The 20,950-nt window shown below is 42.9% G+C and overlaps 1 protein-coding gene across 1 annotated transcript; it reads right to left on the bottom strand.

The window, feature by feature from the left end:
• Nucleotides 1–9,498: 9,498 nt before the first annotated feature.
• Nucleotides 9,499–14,482, bottom strand: SLC7A3 (solute carrier family 7 member 3). Its single transcript, XM_057538374.1, has 12 exons — nucleotides 14,385–14,482; nucleotides 12,973–13,376; nucleotides 12,484–12,642; nucleotides 12,138–12,315; nucleotides 11,828–11,940; nucleotides 11,480–11,702; nucleotides 11,147–11,286; nucleotides 10,950–11,052; nucleotides 10,538–10,704; nucleotides 10,207–10,373; nucleotides 9,767–9,875; nucleotides 9,499–9,629 (listed from the first exon to the last, which is right to left on the bottom strand). Exons 2-12 carry the CDS (start codon nucleotides 13,340–13,342, stop codon nucleotides 9,499–9,501), a joined length of 1,860 nt encoding a protein of 619 aa, XP_057394357.1. The 5' UTR covers nucleotides 13,343–13,376; nucleotides 14,385–14,482.
• Between the last annotated feature and the right edge of the window lie 6,468 nt (nucleotides 14,483–20,950).

Raw genomic sequence — 20,950 nt, forward strand, 5'->3', positions numbered from 1 at the left:
TGACATTTTCCCTTCATCTCGAAGCCTGAGTTTCTGGGCACAGTCCGGGCGTGAAGTTCTGGGGATGCAGTTCAGAGGGCCGGGGTGAGAATCAATGAAAGTGAGGGAGTATAGTGCAATACTGAAACATACTGCAGTTACTGCGGGAAGAGTGCAGATGGCGAGGGTTACAGGAAGGAGGAGAGCAGGCCTTCGAAAGAAAAAAAAAGGACAGAGGGAAGGAGGCAGGGGAAAGAGGGACAGAGGGAGGGAGGAAGGAATGGAAAGTAAACAGTGTTGCCCACTGGTTATTCAAGAGTGCAGGGACTTCTCTGGTGGCGCAGTGGTTGACAATCCGCCTGCCAATGCAGGGGACATGGGTTCTAGCCCTGGTCCGGGAAGATCCCACATGCCGTGGAGCTACTAAGCCCATGGGCCACAACTACTGAGCCTGCGCTCTAGAGCCCGAGAGCCACAAGCACTGAGCCTACATGCCACAACTACTGAAGCCCGTGTGCCTAGAGCCCGTGCTGCGCAAAAAGAGAAGCCACCGCAATGAGAAACTCGCACACCGCAACTAGAGAAAAACCGCATGCAGCAACAAAGACCCAACACAGCCAAAAATAAATTTAAAAAAAAAAGAGTGCAAAGGTCAGAAATATAAGAAGTTGAGGAGACTGAAAAACCCTGTAGTTCCAAGACATGTTTCTGCTGCCCTGCCATTGTCAAATCTGAAGGAAACTACCCAGTGACTCCCCTGCAGGCTCACAGCAAGGGCAGGGGGTCCTACCCAACTCCAAACAAATGGTTTCAGGGATGGTGTGGAATATATATATGTGAACATGTTTGATTCCAGCTAAATCTACGAGTGATGCTTGCAACCAAGGAGTTGGCCTCTACTGAAATCTCCACTCAGAAACAGCAGTGTTAAGGCATGAGGCCTCCAAATTTGGGGACACGCCAAATCAAAGCATTAACAAGGCTCCCACCCCTTCCCTCACATACCCCTCTTTTAAGCCTTGTGCACCTCAGTCAAGCCAGATGTGGAGCTGGCTAACAAGATGAAGAGAAGAGATTGTGGCTTCAAGTCTGGGAACACTAACAGAGTTGCCTCCTGACCCTGAGAGTCTCAGAGTCAGTCGTTATTTATCGTGGAAAAGATGGGATTTCTAAAAATAATTTCTTTTCCCTCTTCAAAATTTTCTGCATCTAGATCACATAATATAGTGAAGGAAAGGGGGAAAACAGGAAGTACTGCTATTAACTACTTTTCTTTTGGATCCTTCTCTATTAAATCCTGCAACTTGATATATATTTCACAATCCTAGATTGCTAAATTAGGGGAAGAAGTCTGGTGGTATCCCATAATTGACCGAATCCTCACGCACTGCATACTGCGTGAGCTGGCGCTAGCTACTTAGAATCTCAGCGCTTCAATTTCCTCATCTGTAAGACGGGAATAAAAGTAATTCTAGGCTTCTGGTTCAATGGAATAGTGTACATAAAGCATCTAGAACAGTGGCTGGCATATGGTAGGTACTTAAAGAATGGTAGTTCCCATTATCACTCCCCATTTCCTGGTTGGCAGTTAAGGGCTCCCAACTTCTATCATTCCACCCAAGCTCCTGGCTCTAGCATAACTCCTTTGTTCATGGATGAACAGATGAAGAAACAGGACAATAATTAGACCTCAGCTCTCAAGCCCACAGGGGTCCTTTTAGAGCTCTTAGTGATTAATAATGTCTGTAGTAGAATGGATATTATATTATCCAAAATTATATCAGGCATACAGGAATCAAATGACTCTGTAGATTAATACTGACTGCAAATAAGACTCCAAAGTCAGGGCTACTTACTGAGCTGACACCACTGCACTGAAAGGGCCAGTGGAATAAAGGAAAATATGCAGAAAGGGTAAAAAACCCTTATGTTGTATGGGTAGCCCCAATGTTTTTGGTTTTGATCTAGATGGCCTCTCTAGATGTTACAAGTAAATGAGAATTAAGAGACAGAAAAAAAAAGTCAAAGAGAGAGAGAAGAGGAAAGGAGATCATAAAAGAAGCAGGTACATATTGGGGAGGACATGCAAGAGTGAGTAGTAAAATACCATTAAGCAGCACTCAACACGCGGTAAATTATCTTACCTTACCCCTAGCATAAACTATAAATTTTCCACTGCAACCCTTTAACAACTTAGTGCAGAAATGTTGAAAGAGATTGTTGCATAAGGCAGGTGAACAGCTTGGACTCTAATGAGCTCTTATTAAGACTCTCATTAATAGACTGGATTAAAAGAGAGTAAGCAACCAAGAATGCAAAGTAGTGCAGAAGGTAGCATTACACCTTGTTAAAAGAAGAAAAACACCTCCAGAGTAAATATGCAATTATAGTCTGGAAAATTCTAAAAACAAAAGTAATTAAAAAGTAAGGGACAGGGGCTTGTTCTACCAGATATTAAAACTACCGTAAATACAACTGTATGGTAATAGTGCATGCAGACAGATAAATGGAACAAAATAGAGTCCAGAAACAGGCCCGAGTATATTTAGAAATGATTCAAATCAGTGGAGAAAAGAGCTGGTCCGGAAAAAGTATTGAAACAACTGGATAGCCATTTAAAAAAATAAATAAAACCAGATCCCTGCCTTACTTCATATACCAAAATGAATTCTGGATTCATCAAAGATTAAATTGAATCATTAAACTTCTAAAGGAAGTTTGGGTGAGTATTTTATAAACATGACAAGATCTAAACGTAACCTGAAACCAGAATCGAAAGGAAAAACAATGATAAGTTTTACCACATAAAAATTAAAATCTTCTGAATGGTACTATAAGCAAGGTTGAAAGACAAACCACAGATTAGAAAAAGATTTTTTCAACATATGTAACATATAAACAGTAAGAACTCTTAAAATTAAAAAAACAAATAGTCTAGCACATAAATCAGTGAAGGACATGATCAGACAATTTGCACAGGAAGAAATATAAATAGCCAATAAACACATGAAGAGATGTTCAACCCCACCAGTAATCAAAGAAATGCAAATAATAAAGCAAGGTGAATTTTTTTCATTTATCAGATTGGCAAAGGTTAAAAAGATTAACAAAACCTCAAATTGACAAGATGCACAAAACAGGCACTCTTGTGCACTGTTGGTTAGGAGTACAAATTACTGCAAATTTTCTGGAGGGCAGTTTGGCAACTGGTATCAAAGTCTTAAATGTGTGTACCATTTCCCAACAATTCCTCTTCTAGGAATTTTCCTAAAGAAGAAATTGGAAAATTTTGCAAAGATAGATTAATAGAAATGTTCACTGAGGCGTTGTAAATCTCTTATGTTTTCACCTAGTTAAATGTGGACTATTTATACAACCTAGTGTACATTAGTACCATATAGTGGCATACTTATACAGCCTTTAAAAACACTGCTGTGAAAACAACGTAGAGGTATAAAACTTGGGAAATGCCTATATCCTACCATTGAGTTTAAAAAAAGAAAAAAGTTACGAACTGCTCAAAAAGGTTTAGGGACTTCCCTGGTGGCGCAGTGGTTAAGAATCCGCCTGCCAATGCAGGGGACATGGGTTGGGGCCCTGGTCCGGGAAGATCCCACATGCCGCGGAGCAACTAAGCCCGTGTGCCACAACTACTGAGCCTGCGTGCCACAACTACTGAAGCCCATGCACCTAGAGCCCGTGCTCCGCAACAAGAAAAGCCACCGCAGTGAGAAGCCCCTGCTCGCCGCAACTAGAGAAAGCCCACACACAGCAATGAAGACCCAATGCAGCCAAAAATAAAAATCAATTAATTAACTAATTTTTAAAAAGTGTAATTTTATAGATTTGAATGACTAAAAAAACTACTATACAGGGAGTTCCAACTACTACACATACAATAGATAAGCAACAAGGATTTACTGTATAGCACAGGGAATTATAGCCAATATCTTATAATAACCTATAAATGGAAAAGAATCTGCAACAAAGCTGAATCACTATGCTGTACACCTGAAACTAACAGAACATTGTAAATCAACTATATACGTCAATTTAAGAAAACTATTGGGATGGTTTCCACCTGGGTGTGAATGGGAAGAGACAGAAGTGGCTACAGCGACCAACCAATCCCACTAATACGTAAACTGAAAAGGTCTCACAGAAAAGATAAACACTTATGTATGCATATTTGAACGAAAATGTCTGGAAGAGTATTTACCAAAATATTAACAATGTTTATCTTTGAGTGTTGGGATTTGGGAGAATCTTTACTTTCTTCTTTATATCTTTCAGTTTTTCAATGTCCTACAATGAACACATTTTTATCATTAGGGGAAAAAAAGAAAAGTTATTTCCATTAAAAGAAAAATCCACAGGAAGATGAGGGAGTTTTTATCTGATGGGCGTGCATCTTTGCAATAAAGTATGAGGCAAAGTCAACAGCAGAGAGTAGGAGGGAGAGATTTGAAGACTGTGAGGAAGGTAAGAAACAGTTGTTTCAGAGAGCAGGGGAATCAGAGAGAAAAAGATGATTTCTGGCAGAAATCCTCTTTGAGGCAAATTCAACAGCAGAGAGTAGGAGGGAGAGATTTGAAGACTGTGAGGAAGGTAAGAAACAGTTGTTTCAGAGAGCAGGGGAATCAGAGAGAAAAAGATGATTTCTGGCAGAAATCCTCTTTGAGGGCCTGGTCAAGGTTCATGATCATTAACCTGCCCAGCTGTGTGATTGCCTCTAACAATCCTGAGCTACACAGGTGAAAGTATGGAGATGTTTGGATTCCTCCGGGTGGGGTGGAGAGGACTCTGGAGTATTGCCTAGTGAGGTGAAGATATTTGCAAGAGTGATAATGATAATAAATTCAGAAATTTAAGTGGTAAAGGGAACAAGCAAAGATTGGAGGAAACTGATAAGCACAGAGAAGGTGTATCTGGGGAGCAGGGGAGTAGTGAATTGGAGGATTCACGAGGTCAAAGAATTGTTGCAGTGGGGTTACTTGAGCAAATGAGCTGGAGCTTGGGAAGATGTAGACAGAAAATTTGATGTTTGAAATAGTGATTTCAGAGGTGACATTCTGGCAAAATCTAGGGTATAACCATATGAGTAGGTAGCTGAGGTTAATTCATTGAAACAAATCACAGACCCACTCTCTCCTTCACATATTATAACACTCCCATCCACACACTTCCTGCCCCTTACTTGCAGGCCCTGGCATTGAGTTCAGGAGTGACTGGAATCTGCCTTTCCTGCCTTCTTTTTCCACTTCACCACCTCAAAATCCTAGGCTCTGGACAAACTGAATTATAAACTTTCCCATCTTCTTGCCTTTGTGCACAAGGTTCCCTCTTCCTGAAATGCTCTCCCACCATATCTGAAATTACATATTTTACCCATCCTTTAAAGCACAGCCTAAAAGCCTCAGCTTCCATGAAGACTTCACAGAACTCCTTCATGTGAATTCCCGTGGTACTTCGTTCAGACCTCTCTTAGGATACCTATTATTTCCCACTTTGTGTCTGTACTTATTTGGGCCAATTTTATCTCTGGCTCCTTGAGGAGATCAAGATTAGACCACACCTAAAGCAATTTTCTACTCCAGCTTCAAGCATAGTGTCCTACGGAGATATTATTCACTGTGTTAACTGTTTCCAAAATATGGTGTATGTGATTATTTTAGGTGATGCACAGCCAAACATTTTTTAATAGTTGGATATTTTAATGTATATTAGGAAAATACTTTGTTTTCCACTTATGATAGTGGTAAAATGTTTTCTTTTTTAAAGAAGTGTATTTAAGCTTTAAAATCGGTGTTTTTTTTAAAATAGTACAGGAATTACACAAAAAGAGAAAAATTCATGAAGGTTATACTTACCTGTCTGAGGTCTGGGAAAGACGGCACTGAATGAAAAAAGACCTAGAGTACCAAATCAAAGAACTACTCCTTCCTTCACAAAAGATTTATTTAAACAGTAGTGCCGGGATTTATCGCTCTCTCCACTGACAATCTCCTTTAAGCCTGTAAATGCAAGAATTGCCCATCTTGAAACAAAACAAAACAAAAAACCCAAACCTCTCCTTCAGCTCCCTCCAGCGGTGCCCTGAAATGCTCGCCTATAGCCCAGGTCCTCTTCCTCACCCTCCATTCACAATCCACTGCAGTGCCCCCCACCATCTGACACAAACTGCTCTTGAAATGATCTATTACCTACTAACTGACAAAACCAATGAACCCTTTCTGTCCTCATCTTATTTAACTCGGCTCTCTAGGCAGCATTTGGCATTGTTGACTGCTCCTGAGAGGTCCCTTCCTCCCTAGACTTCCACATCACTCTCCTGTCTCCACCTCCTCCTACACTGAGTCCTCCTCCTCCTGTATCCCTTCAATGTTAGAGTTCCTCCAATCTTTTACTATCATAATGATTTTTAAAAGGAATTTTAAAACTAATGTTTGGGGACTTCCCTGGCGGTCCAGTGGTTAAGACTCCACGCTTCCATCGCAGGGGATGCACGTTGGATCCCTGGACGGGGAACTAAGATCCCATACGTGCAGCCAAAAAAAAAATTTTCTTTTTAATTTTTAAAATAATAAAATAATGTTTGTACCTGGTGAAAAACTGAAAAAGTACAGAGGAGAAACCAGAGGTTTCTGGTTAATTTTTCCAGAAAAAAAAATAGGTATAAATGCATCCTCTTTTGCTCTTTCACACAAATATTCTGCACCTTGGGGTTTTTGTTCCATTTTGTTTTGTCTCTACTTAAAGTGTGACTTGGAGCTCTTTCCATATCACCTCTTGGCACATATAATTCTATATTTTTCTTTTTTTGAGTAAATGCCATGTTGTTTTATTTAACCTAGATTTATACTGAGCTTTTATATCCAGGAAAGCAAGATCTCATCTTTTAAATGGCTGTATGTCTTCCACTGAATTAATTTAACTTAACTAGTTCCTGGCCGGTGCACATCAGGTAGCTTCCAAGTTTTACGCTATTATGAATAATGTCACTGTAAATATCCTCATATACGTAAATTTTTAATTCCTATAAATGAAATTGTCAGATCAAAAAGAATGTGTTTTTAATTCTGCTGTCATCAAATTACCCTCCGCAAAAGTCACAAGAATGTATATCCCCATCATGCATAAGATTGCCTGTTTACCCTCACTTTTGCCAATGCCTTGTCATCGAAATTTGTTTTGCCAGTCTGGAAGGTAAGAACTGAATTCTCATGGTTGTTTTAATTTGCATTTCTTGTTGAGTGAGGCTGAGTATCTTTTTTTATATTTGTTGGTATCTTATATTCTTTTTCTGAACACTATATCCTGTACTCATTTTTCTATCAGGCTATTCATCTTTCTTATTTTTTATGAGTTCTTTGTACATAAAGGAAATGATATCATTTGTGCTTCAAAATTTTTTGATTGTTTATTTTGCCCCAAGGCAATCTTTAGCCCCACACACAGCTTCCATTACATACTCATTTGCCCTCTGAGTTGATGATTCCTAAATCTGTAACTCTAGCCTAGACCTCTAGCCTAGCTCCAAGTTCCAATGGGTGATTATGTATCTTCACCTATATGAAGCTAAACTCATATACATGTTTATAAACTCAGCATATCTGGAACTGAATTTATCTTTCCCCAGATATGCTCTTCCTCTTACGCTCTCCATCTTGGCTAATAATTTGATCATTCACCCAGAAAGTTCACCCAGAAATCTAAGTCGTCCACTTCTTTCTTACCTCCGACATCCAAATGACCAAAAATCCTGAAATATTTTGCGCAAATGACTATGATGCTCTCCTAACTAATTACTGCTAGCAATGTCGCACAGTGGCTAAAGAGCACAGGCTGCAGAGTCAGAACTGGGTGCGTATCCCGGCCCTGATCACTCCAAGTTATGTGACCTACAGCATATTTCTTACCCCAAACCTGTTTCCTCATCTGTAAAAAATAATTACCATAACATGTACTTCATTGGGTCATTGCAAGAACTAAAAAGAGATTGTATGCACAGTATCTGGCATAAAATAAATACTGAATAAATGGCAGCTATTATCACACTGCTCTAACTTCCCCCACCCTCTTCCAAGCCATCCTCCTTGCTGCTGCCAGACTAATAAATCCAACCAACCTTTTTGCTTGGAATCATTCAGTGACAACACCCCCTCCCCCGCTCCACACACACACACCATTTTAAGATAACATCTGAATTCCTAGGTAGGGTATACAGGCCATTCGTGTGGTCTCTTACCTTTCACCACAACCCCATATATGCTGCCCTCCAGCCACACTAAACTATATGTCATACCCCCAATACAGTACGCCTTTTCACACTTCCGCAGCTTTGTGCACACTGATCACTGGCAGATAAGCCCTCCCCTCAGTCCACTTCATAAACACCTACTCAAGGGAATTCGCTGGCGGTCCAGTGGTTAGGACTCCGCGCTTCCACTGCCGAGGGCCCGGGGTTTAATCCCTGGTCGGGGAACTAAAATCCCACAAGCCGCAGGGTACACTCAGGTCAAGCACATCCTTCTTTGTGCCTCTGCAGCTCTCGGCACTTACCCCTGCCCTGGGACAAATCGCATTGTCTCCTGTTTACCTGCTTGTCTCCCCCACTAGATCGTGAGTTCCTTGAGGGCAGGGACTATGTTTTATTCATGTTTGTATCCCCAGCACCCGGCACGGGCCTAGCATTTTACAGGAGCTCCTCATATGTTTGTTGAGTAAATGGAGGAATGAACAGTTCTTGGTCTGAGCAGCTCTAACCTCTGTTTCCTTACAACAACCAGCAGCTATACATATACACAGTCCTTTACCCATCCTCTCCTATTGTCCACCCCTGCCCAGAAGTACTAAACACCACAGCCAAAATTTCTGTTGTCCAGGCAGTCATAGGAGTCTGGGACTGGTCCAACTAGAAGGGGTGGAACAGAAGACAGTGGTCTCAGTGTAGGCCCTGACCAATGCCAGTGTTGAGATCAGAGTCCACTCCCAAATCCCAGAGACGAGTGTTGCTGTCTACTTATTCAGAACCTAACCTTTTGTGTAGCAAGGGGAAAACATATCTCAAGATCGTTCCTTGAAGTGTGACTAGACGTGATGGCTACTTACACCACCCTACTCAAACCCCAAGCCAACAAGAAGCACACACAGGCACAGCAGATACTTTTGTGGTGACGGGAGCAAACAAAGGACACTTATCTGAAGCTCTCCACACTGAAAGTCAGGCTCCATATCATCTCTAGCAAGCAAAGAACAAGACATAATTTCTATTTCTAGTTTCTTTTAATAATAATTTTTTAAAAGCCAGTGAGCAGCGACAGATACAGTTAAAAAGTAGACGAGTGAAAAAAAGAAAAAAGACAAGAAAGAGCAGACACATCCTTCACTCCACAATAAATACAGAGCTCTATCTGTGTTCCCCCACCAACATCCCATGGGAAGCCTAGCTCTCTGTGTGGTCAGGAGTACTCTCCATTATTGTGCAGGAAGAACAGACAGCATTCAGGTGTGATGATGTCAAATCGAATGTGTACAGGCACTGCTGAGATCCAGGTCTACAGTTTTGGCCCTAGACTTGAGTGGGGGTTGGTCACTCTTAACCTCTTCCAGGCTGTGCTGCATCCCATAGCCGAAGTAGATAGCAAACCCTAGTAGGGAAAGGTAGCTGTGAGGTAGGGAAAATAGTGGCCTGTAAAGGCTTAATAGGGCTCCTACTCAGGACCAAGAGGGAAAGGAGGCGGGAAAGGAGACCCGAGAGGCCTACTCTTCCCAAGTGGATACCTACCAATCAGCATCCAGACCCCAAATCGGGCCCAGGTGCCAGCTGTCATCTGCATCATAAGGTAAATATTCACAAAGATGCTCACTAGTGGGAGGAGAGGCAAAGCAGGTACCTGGGAACAAAGCAAAATCTTCTTTGTACAGACCACAGGGTGATGTAGAAAGAGATCCCTAACCTACTCAAGCCAGGAAAGGGAGAGTCCGACTCCTACTCATGCTGTGTATTTCAGTGTCCATTCATGTAGTGTACCTCATATGGGACTCCAAGAATATGCAGAATTTGTGGAAATGGAACAGGAAGGGTCAGAGAAGACATCTTTGGCCTAGGTATCTCCTATATCTCTCCCTTCTTGTCCAATGAAAGAATATGTATGAGACTGCAAGGTATCTGGAACCTATTCTTCCAAGATGGGTTGGTGGAGGGGAAAAAAAGAGGTCATTTACCTTAAAGTGGAGTGGAGTGGAGCTCTGTGGCTGTCTCCAGATGACTCCAGTGATCCCAGTAATGAGCGTCAGGAGCAGCACAAACACTGCAATCCACAATGGGTCTCCAGAAAGCAGTGCAGTGGACCACTGGGCCAGCACCAGGCAAAGGACACTCAGCAGTAGAGCTTCAAGGGTCAAGTTGAGAAACATCAAAACCAGTTCTTGAGAGCAACGTATTAAGACATTAGGCACCCCATTGCAAGGAGGGTCACCCTCTCTCAGCCACCAAATGCCACACACTCCCCTCCTTCCCATCGTGCTGACCCAAGAGAAAAATGCCAATGCTCACCAAGCAGTGAGGAACAAACATAGACAACTTGGCCAGAGAGTGGAGTGGGGATGGAGTTGAGTGGACAAAATAGTCCCTGTAGGGTCAGCTTCTCTGCTTCATGGATCTTCTCCTCCTGCAACTCCACTTCACCTTCCTCATTCCTCATCTCCTGGTCAGGCTGATACCTGAGACAAGAGGAAGATGGCAGTATTAAGAACAACCCTTGACCACTATACCATCTTCTCCCAGGCAGCTTAACCTTCCTCGTCACCATTACGGGTAGCCACTCTTTTTGGCAGGGAGGGATATCCGTATTCCTCAAGGAAAGTCAGGATGATGAAGGAAGAGGAGGAAGGAGGAGCAGATCCCCATCACTCCTCATCTCAGAATCAAAACCCAAACCACAGTATGCAGAGGAAAGGAGTCTCACCTGAGGATGAGAACACAAATAGCCACCAGGGAGTAAGCAAGCAGGGTCCCAATTGACATGAGGTCCACCAGATCAGTGAGTTCAAAGAGGAATGCCATGAATGCTGAAATTGATGGGCAGAAAACATGAGCGAAGGCAAGAGCAAAGTGAACGGAGTTGTTGAAACAACGAGGGGAAGGGCAAAGACGAGTTTTCACCTGCGATAATGCCAGAGACCACAGTGGCCACGATGGGGGTGTGTGTGCCGGTGTAGATCCGGGCAAGGACGCGAAACAGGAGGCCATCCTCTGCCATCGCGTAGATCACCCGAGGCATGGGGAACATAGAGCCCAAGAGGCTGGAGAGAAGTACGCCCAGAGCGGCGTTGACTGGGCATCTCTCTCCTCAAGACTGTGAGCTTAAGGAGTCTCCACCTTCTGCTCCCAGCCGTTCTAGGGACTTCTTAAGGGCCTTTTAAGGGGTATTCTCTGGTGTGGAATGCTATCACCTGAGACTCTGACAGCAGAGGAGAACAAACGTTTGACACTGACCTGGTAGAAAGAGCACAGAGGGATCCGATGGCTACAACATAGCGGGCAGGGGCCCATCCAGTACAGACAAAGGCCTCAGGCAAGGGGCTCTCGGGTTGAAGCTGGTAGTAAGGCATCATGAGCGTGAGTGCCGAAGAGACACCAAAATAGGCCGAAAAGCAGACGAAGAGTGAAATCACAATGCCTGTGGGGATGGAACGCTGGGGATTCTGGGCCTCTTCCCCTACAAGAAGGGGCACAAGGTTCTGAATCAGAGAAGCAGGCTCGCTCCTCTACCACTCCAACCCACACGCCGCCTGAGCACACGCAGATGCCCAAGCCCCGGATGGAACGGAATGACTGTGTTACCAGTGGTAGCAATACAGTCGAAACCAACAAATGCATAGAAACAGGTCGCTGCTCCACGGAGAATCCCCTCGAAGCCGAAAGGCACAAACCCTCCAGAGCCCAGAGGGCCCAAGCTAAAGTGAAAGAAGGGATAGAAAAGGTAAGAGCGTGTTCAGCCAACTCTTGTTCCTTTTCTCTAAGGCCCAACTATTTAGCTGGGCCTTCAAGGCCTAGGCTCCCATTCCTCCCCACTGCCAATCCAGAATCCCTCAGCGCAGATCCCTCTGTTCCCCGTCATGCTCCCAGCTCTGCATCTCCTGAATCTCCTAACCTATAGGTGTCATTGAGTCCAGCCACGGCCAGTTTGTAGTCCTCTTCTGTGAGCTTCCAGTTGTGCAGATCTCCCTTAATGAAGCCAGAGATGATGACAAAACCGAGAACCAAAAGATTCACCACCGTGAACACTTTGGTAACCAGGGCCGACTCACTAGCGCCCACAGCCAGCAATCCTGTGGGAAAGAAAGGCCTCAGTCCAAGCTTTGTTTTCCTTGCCTCTAAGTGCAGACCTTTCCTTCCCAGCTTCTTCTTTCTCACTGCTCTCACCTCCACAAGCTCCCAGGCCTGGTCCCCACTAGCCCCACCCCCGTCGCTGTCCCTGTCCCTGTCCCTTGCCTCACCGGTGAGCAACAACACAAGGCCCATAGCAAAAAAGTCTGGATATTCTGCGAGGACATGGGGAACGTGCAGTGAGATGCTCCCCTGCAGGGTCTGAGAGATGTGGTTCCCAATCAGGTTGTCAAAAGCTGAGCTCCAGGCCCGGGCCACACTGGCTGTACCTGGTGGACCAGAGGCAGAAACATGGGGTCAAGTTTCCTCTCTCCTCTCCTCCCTCCCCCAGACCAGTCTCACAAGAATACCTGCTATTTTCGCCTATTCTTACCTTTTAAGAACCAAAGCCAGTCAATTAAGGACACCAAGACAGAGGTAAGTAGAACAAACAATTTCTCCACACCTTCAACCCTCCCAGCCCCCCCCAACAAATACACGCATTTATGGATATTTAAGTCCTGCGAATGATGAACACCTCACTTCACCATTCCACCCGGATTTCCTGACTCCGTGCCCCTTCACTGGCTGTGCAGTTCCCCCCTGCCCCACCATCTCACCGATGACATAGGAGAGGATGAGGTTCCAGCCAGTGGTGAAGGCCCAGAGTTCACCCACAGTGACATAGCTGTAGAGATACGCAGAACCAGAACGGGGAACCCGAGCACCAAACTCCGCATAGCACAGCCCAGCCAACATAGAAGATAGGGCGGCCACCAAAAAGCAGATCACAATGGATGGTCCTGCTTTATCTTTGGCCACCTCGCCAGCCAGGACATACACGCCTGCACCCAATGTGCTGCCCACACCTAGGGCCACTAAATCCAGAGTGGTCAGGCATCTAGCAAGGCGAGTCTCAGCCATGCCTGGCTCCAGTGTACGTCTGCGTACCAGCTTTTGACCAAATCTGCAAAGCGCCTGCCACAGCATTCTAGCTGGAATTGGAGAGGATGCTAGGAAGGATCTGGTGAAAAACAAGACAAAAGACCTTCAATAGGGCTCATTATCCCTAAGCTCTAAGAGTGAATTACAATACCCACTCCACCAAGTAAAGGAGCTGTGGGGGGATGGGAGGAGGATGTTGAAGGGACAAAGGCAAGTCACTTTTCCTCTAACCTCAGTTTCTTCATATGCAAGTAGGAATAACAATACCTCACAGGTTTGTGGAAGGACTAATTTCAGAAAAGGCATGTGAAAGCTCCCTACAGTTCAGTGGCCTGGCACCTAGTAGGTGCTCAATCAATATTAGTCTCTTCTTTCTTTGGCGGGGAAACTATAGCGTTTATCCTAGACCCCAACCCAGGAGCCAGAGAAGCTCAATTGTGTCCCTTCCCTGGCCTGTGGCTCTTTGGGGATTAAACAGAACTCAACCCAGGAAAGGCCAGCAGCTCTGGGGAGAACCCCCTTCTCACACCCAATATCCACATTCCTTTTCGGCGCTCGCCCCCAGGGCTTCAAATAAGCAAGGTTCCTAGATCTCCGGGAGGGAGGGGGGAACCGACCTCAGCTACAGATCAAAAGTGAGCACCGACTCAGTTCCATCCCTCTTCTCCAAGCCCACACTGTGTAACTGGCGCTGCCATCGCCCAGGGGGGTAAGCAAATGTTCCCCCACTTCCTCCCGCCCCGCAAGGCTGACCAGCAAGCATCAACAGTGAGGCGGGGCTTCGACATCTAAAGATTTGGAGACGCCCCCCGAGAGGGGCCCCTGAGCAGCCAGAAATTGCTCACACCCGAGAGGAGGGGTTCCGCCCTATGCCCCGCGACTCAGCTCCCAGTTTCTTATGCCCCCATCTAGAAAACGTCTGGGGCTGAGGTGGAAATGGGAGCCTTGGCTCCCAGGGCTGGGGTCTCGCCAGCAACAGGTCACGGCCGTGTTGATGCAACTGCATGCCATGGTTGCCAGAGAATCCTAGGTATGCCCAGACCCTCGCCCGCCCCCTCCGACACACGTGTCGGCCCCCAACGCTTACCGGGGAGCTGTCGCAAGCCCAGGGCGCGGAGCGTCTCGAATAGTGCTCGGTGAGGCTGAGTTCAGCCGAGTTGGGTTGGGGCTGCCGAGCTCGGTTGCTCAGGCTTCAAAGCTGCTGCTTGGGGTCGTCGCGCGCCAAGAGCCCGTTTTATACACCGGGAGGCGGAGCCGGTAACGTCATGCAATCCCACCCCCAAACCTCCTTGCTACACAACACACACACACACACACACACCCCTCTCTCTCTCTCTCTCTCTCTCTCTCTCTCTCTCTCTCGCCACACACACACACACACACACACCCCTCTCTCTCTCTCTCTCTCTCTCTCTCTCGCCACACACACACACACACACACACACACACACACACACACACACCTCTCTCTCTCTCGCCCGCCCTCCCTTCCTCCCTCCCTCCCTCCCTCCCTCTCTCTCTCTCTCTCTTTCTCCCTCCAGCTTTGCAAAAGGGATTGCGTGGGGCCTGACATTGCTTCGCACTTGCAAAAGCAAGACCAGCGTGGCAGGGAGCGAGGAAGGGGGGAGCGCAGCCTTTTCCCATTCTCCTCGCTCAGCGTCAGAGCCGGACAATAAGAGGCTTCCTAGCCTGAAACCCCAGGGGATTTTCTACCTTTGTGCCTTGATAGTCAGAATCGGTGATTGGCAGGAGTGGGGGAGGGGGGTGAGAGGTGGAGGGGAAAACAGCACCGGGGAGTCTCCAACTCAACTCTCATTCCTACTAAGCTTTCTTTTCTACATGAGGTTACCTCACCCCTGAAATCTTTCCCAAGGACCCTACCTGATTGTGGACAGCCATCTGACGCCAACCCCTCAGCCCTGACCCTCAACTGTGGGTGTTTCCTAATGCAGTCAGCAGGAGAATGGAAGATGATTTCAACCACCACCTGTACACAGATAATTAATCCCATCTAGATTTCTAGGCCCCAGTCTCTCCATAGTGTACCTCCAGCAACCTATAAATGTTAAACTAAATATTAACTATGAAATTCTGACAATATTGAAATATTAGAGGAGGGAGCTTATTTAATTCCATTTTACTGATGAGTAAACTGAGGCTCAGGGGCATAACTTGCCTGACATACACCATAATTATTTGTTGACCACCTTACTGGTAAAACCTGGTGTACTGGACTTCAATACCGGCCTCTATGGGTACCATACCTCATTTAAATGCACAAGAAAAGGAGGCATGGCAGCAAGCAAAGCCAAACCAGGAGAAGCACCAGCATGGAGACAAGCCCTTTTAGGCTAGCAGTTTCTGGGAAACAGAAGAGGAGCAGAAGAATCAAAGAAAGATCACACCGGGTGTCAGACCCTAAAACCCCATCCAGCCTAATCAGTTCTTAGAACGGAGCACCAAGGGTTGTGAAGGTGTTGTTCTCTTCCACCAAGACATCTCAGGGATTAAGGATGGGCCTAAATATCCTTGTTTCCTTTAAGTAATCCATTATGAATACGTCACCAATGAATCTATCTAAAATATAAATCCTTTTTGAAGTAACTTGTAGTTTCAGCTAGGTACAGCTCCGTTTTGGCTTTCCTTAAGTATTCATTGAGCACCAACTATGTGTATAGCAGCTAGCATAGCAATGAAGAGACTACAAAGGATACAGAAAATAAAATCCTGGCCCTGGTAGTCTTAAAAATCTAGTTAGGGAAAGAAAACACACACAGTACAATTGAAACTGTATTACCTAGTGGTTAGGAGTGCAGTCTTTGGAGTTAGACCTAGGTTAAATTTCCAGCTCAGACACTGTGTGGCCTTGAGCAAATTACCTAACATCTCTGAGCCTCAGTTTTTGGATATAATATACACATTTCACAGGGTTGTTGAGATGCTTAGATGAGATTATGAAATCAACTCTTCCTGCCTGGCACATGGGAAGTATTCAATAAAAACTTAATTCATATTCAGAATAATACTTTAGTGTGTATGATAATTATTTGGTTACTTAGATTAGGTGATTGATTCAATTATGAGATTAATCGACAAACTGCTGCTGTAAATATTCAGGGAAAGAAGTCCTTGGTACAGACTGGGATATATAAAGAAGGCCTCTTAGTTTGCAAGGGGTTGAGGCATGAAGTAAAGTCAGGGTCCCATGTAGAGACCAGCCTAGCATGTGCAGGTTAACAGTGGACTTAATAGGCATTCAATTATTCAATAAAAACTTGATCAGTTAATTAGAAGCATTAGGAGGTGCTCTCCAATTCTAGCGTTCCAAGATTTTATGCAACTCTTCTCATTCACCTACCTATCCCTTCCATTAATTTGTAGAATTCAACCATATTTCCTTCATCAGCTTTTATTTTTCCAGAAGTTCCATGATGTCCTCCACCATTATGGATTTCTCCAGCTTCATTATCTCTTTCTTGTGTTATAATGGCCAGGTGCAAAACATTGAATTTTTTTGTTTGTTTTTATTATAAAACAATTTAACACTAATGAAAACTGCAAAAAAAGAAAGAAACCCACCCAATATTATCATATAATTTTGCATGCTTCTGTTTTCATGATCAAATAAATATTTTTCAAGTTACTTCTAGTATTCAAAATTATCATTGTTAGTGGTTGCATAATATTCCATAGCACTGATGTACCATTATTTACTTAACCATTTAAACATTTATTCAGGTTGTTTCCAGTTTTCCTTTGTTCTAAGAAACACCTTCATTAATACAATGTCTCTAGTTGAATTACTTTCTTAGGCTTCATTCCCAGGATTGGGATTATTGGGTCAAAGATAATGAACATATTTGTAAATTTTGATACTTCTTACCATGCCTTCCCAAAGGATTTTTATCAGTTTACAGTGCTATCAGCCATGTTACAGCAAAGCAACATTACCACAATCTCACCAGCATAGCTATAATTTAAACAAGTCATTTGCTAATAAAATAAAAGTAGAAGTGCATTCTGTTTAGAATTACTATTTCTTTTGGAAATTGTTTATTCATATCTTTTCTTTTTCCAACTTAGTTATTTGGGTCCTGATGCTTTCCTTATAAATGAGAATTAATTCTTTATATAGATATTAACCTTTCTTCTGTAATATTCGATTCAAATATTTTCCTATGTTTGTTGCTTTCAGTTACAGAGCTTAAAATTTTTTAACTTTTTATTGAGGTATGGTATACACAGAGAAATATGCACACTGGTATCATAAGTGTACAGCTCAATGAATGCTCACAAAATGAACACACTTCTGTAACAGCACCCACATCAAGAAACAAACCATTATCAGTGCCCCAGAAATCCCCTTCATGCTTCCTTCCAGTAACTACTTTCCCTTCTGACAAGGGCAACCTCTGTCCCAACTTCTAACAGCCTAGATTTTTTTTTTACCTGTTTTTGTTCTTTATATAAATAGAAACATATAGTACATACTCTTTTGATAATTGAGATAAAATTCACATACCATAAAATTCAACCTTTTGAAGTGAACAATTCACTAGTTTTTAGTATAGCCACAGAGCTGTACACCCATTACTACAATCAATTTTATACATATTCATCATCCCAACAAGAAACCCTGTTCCCATTTCCAGTCATTCCCCATTTCCTCCCAAACCCCTCACTCCAGCCCTAGGCAACCACAATTCTACTTTTGGTCTCCATAAATTTGCCTATTTTTCTAGACATTTTCACCTAAATGGAAGCATGCAGTATGTGGTCTTTTGTGAACCAGCTTCTTTCATTTAGCATAATTTTTCAAGGTTCATTGATGTTCTACCATGTATAAGTACATACTTCATTCCTTTTTATTGCCAAATAATGTTCCATTGTATGGAAAAAATTTATTTATCCATTAATCAGCCAATGGACATTTGGGTTGTCTCTTTCCCTTTTTTTTTTTTTTGCTATTATGAATAATGCTGCTATGAACATTAGTATACAAGTTTTTCTGTGGACATATGTGTTACATTATTTTGAGTACATACCTAGGAGTAGAATTGCTGAATCATATGGTAACTCTATTTTTAATCTTTCGAGGAATTGCCACACTGTTTTCCACAAAGGCTGCACCACTTCACATTCCCACCAGCAGTATTATGAGGGTTCCATTTATTCAACATTCTCACCAACACTTGTTACAATCCATCTTTTTTTTTTATCATAGCCATCCTAGTAAGTGTGAGGTGGTATCTTATTGTGGTTTTGATTTGCATTTCCCTAATGACTAATGATGTTGAGCATCTTCTCATGTGCTTATTAGCCATTTGGACATCTTTTTTGAAGAAAAATCTATTTAAATCGTTCATCCATTTTTAATTGGATTGTCTTTTTATTGTAGAGTCTAGACACTAGATCCTTATCAGATATAAGATCTGCTAATATTTTTGCCCATTCTATAAGCTGTCTTTTCACTTTCTTCATAGTGTCTTTTGATACACAAAAGTTTTTAATTTTGACAAAGTCCAATTTATCTATTTTTTCTTTGACTGCTTCTGCTTTAAGTGTCATATGTAAGAAACCATTGCCTAATCCATGGTCACAAAGATTTACACCTATGTTTCCCTCTAAGAGTTTTATGGTTTTACCTCATATTTAGGTCTTTGATCCATTTTTGAGTTAATTTCTGTACAAGGTGTGAGGTACGGGTCCAAATCCATTCTTTTGCAAATGGATATCAAGTGTCCCAATACCATTTATTGAAAAGACTATTCTTTCCCGCATTGAATTGTCTTGGCACCCTTGTCAAAAATCAACTGACCAAAAATGTGAGCGTTTATTTCTGGACTCTCAATTCTATTCCACTGAGTTATATGTCTGTCCTTATGCCAGTCCCACACTCTTGATTACTGTAGCTTTGTAGTAAGTTTTGAAATTGGAAATGCGAGTCCTTTAACTTTGTTCTTCTCTTTCAAGAGTCTTTCGACTATTCTGGGGTCCCTTGAATTTCCATGTGAAATGTAGGATCTGCTTGCCAATTTCTGCAAAGAAGACAGCTGGAATTTTGATGGATATTGCCTTATATCCATAGATTAATTTGGATAGTATTGCCATCTTAACAATATCAAGTCTTCTGAACTGTGAACATGGGATGTCTTTCCATTTTTTAAGGTCTTTTTAATTTCTGTCAACAATATTTTGTAGTTTTCAGAGAGTAAGTTTTGTACTTCTTTTGATAAATATATTCCCAAGTATATTATTCTTTTTAATGTTATTGTAAATAAAATGTTTCCTTATTTTTTTCATTGATCCTATAGAAATATAATTGATATCTGTATATTGATCTTGTACCTTGCAACCTGGCTGAGCTCACCTATAAGTTCTAATAGTGTTTTAATGGATTCCTTAGGACTTTCTATATACAAGATCATATCATCTGCAAACAGAGATGGTTTCACTTTTTCATTTCCATCTGAATGCCCTTTATTTCTTTTCCTTACCTAATTGCTCTAGCTCAAACTTCCAGTACAGTGTTGAATAGAAGTGGTGAGAGTAGACATCCTTGCCTTGCTTCTGATCATAGGGGGAAAGCACTCAGGTTTTCACCATTAAGTATGATGGCTAGCTGTGGGTTTTTTTTTTTGGCTGCGTTGGGTCTTCCTTGCTGCATGCAGGCTTTCTCTCTAGTTGAGGCAAGTGGGGGCTACTCTTTGTTGCAGTGTGTGGGCTTCTCACTGTGGTGGCTTCTCTTGTTGTGGAGCACGGGCTCTAGGCACACGGGCTTCAGTAGTTGTGGCACGCAGGCTCAGTCGTTGTGGCTCGCGAGCTCTAGAGCGCAGGCTCAGTAGTTGTGGCGCACAGGCTTTGTTGCTCTGCGGCATGTGGGATCTTCCTGGACCAGGGCTTGAACCCATGTCCCCTGCATTGGCAGGCGGATTCTTAACCACTGTGCCACCAGGGAAGTCCCTGTGGGTTTTTTGTATATACCCTTTACCAGACTGAGGAAATTCATTCAACATTAACTTTTTGAGTTTCATCCATATTGTTGTGTGTCATTGTAGACCATTCATTCTTAGTTGTATGGTATTCCTTTGTGGGAATATATCACAATTTATTCCTTCTACCTTGTTGATCAACTTTTGGTTATTTTCCAGGTTTTAGCTACTACAAGCAGTACTGCTATGAACATTCTAGTAGATATCATTTGCTGAACACATGTGTACATTCCTATTGAGTATAAACCTATCAGTGGACTTGCTGAGCATAGAATGTGAGTATATTTAATTTTGAAATTTTATGTTCGAAGTTGCCAAACTTAATTTCAAAAGAACATTAATAGTATTGGATAATACACTGAATTTTAAGAGACTTCATAAGTTCATAGTGATGCTTTTAAATGGCAGGGGGAAGCTCTTCTTTATAGAAGAACACCAGCTAATAAATCTACAAGAAATGCTAGAATTCAAAACTCACCGTTTTGTACTCACCAAAGTAATAACTGATTCAGATAAGCATAATCAATAGATGATCCTTGAGTGATGGAAAACAAGATATTCACATGATCTCAAAATAGCACCCCACAGTTTACATATTAATTACAAAAGGAAAGGTACCTACATTAGTTTTCTATTTCTGCCGTAACAAATTACTACAAAT

Source organism: Balaenoptera acutorostrata, chromosome X (assembly GCF_949987535.1).
Source record: "Balaenoptera acutorostrata chromosome X, mBalAcu1.1, whole genome shotgun sequence".
Taxonomy (NCBI): Eukaryota; Metazoa; Chordata; class Mammalia; order Artiodactyla; family Balaenopteridae; genus Balaenoptera; species Balaenoptera acutorostrata.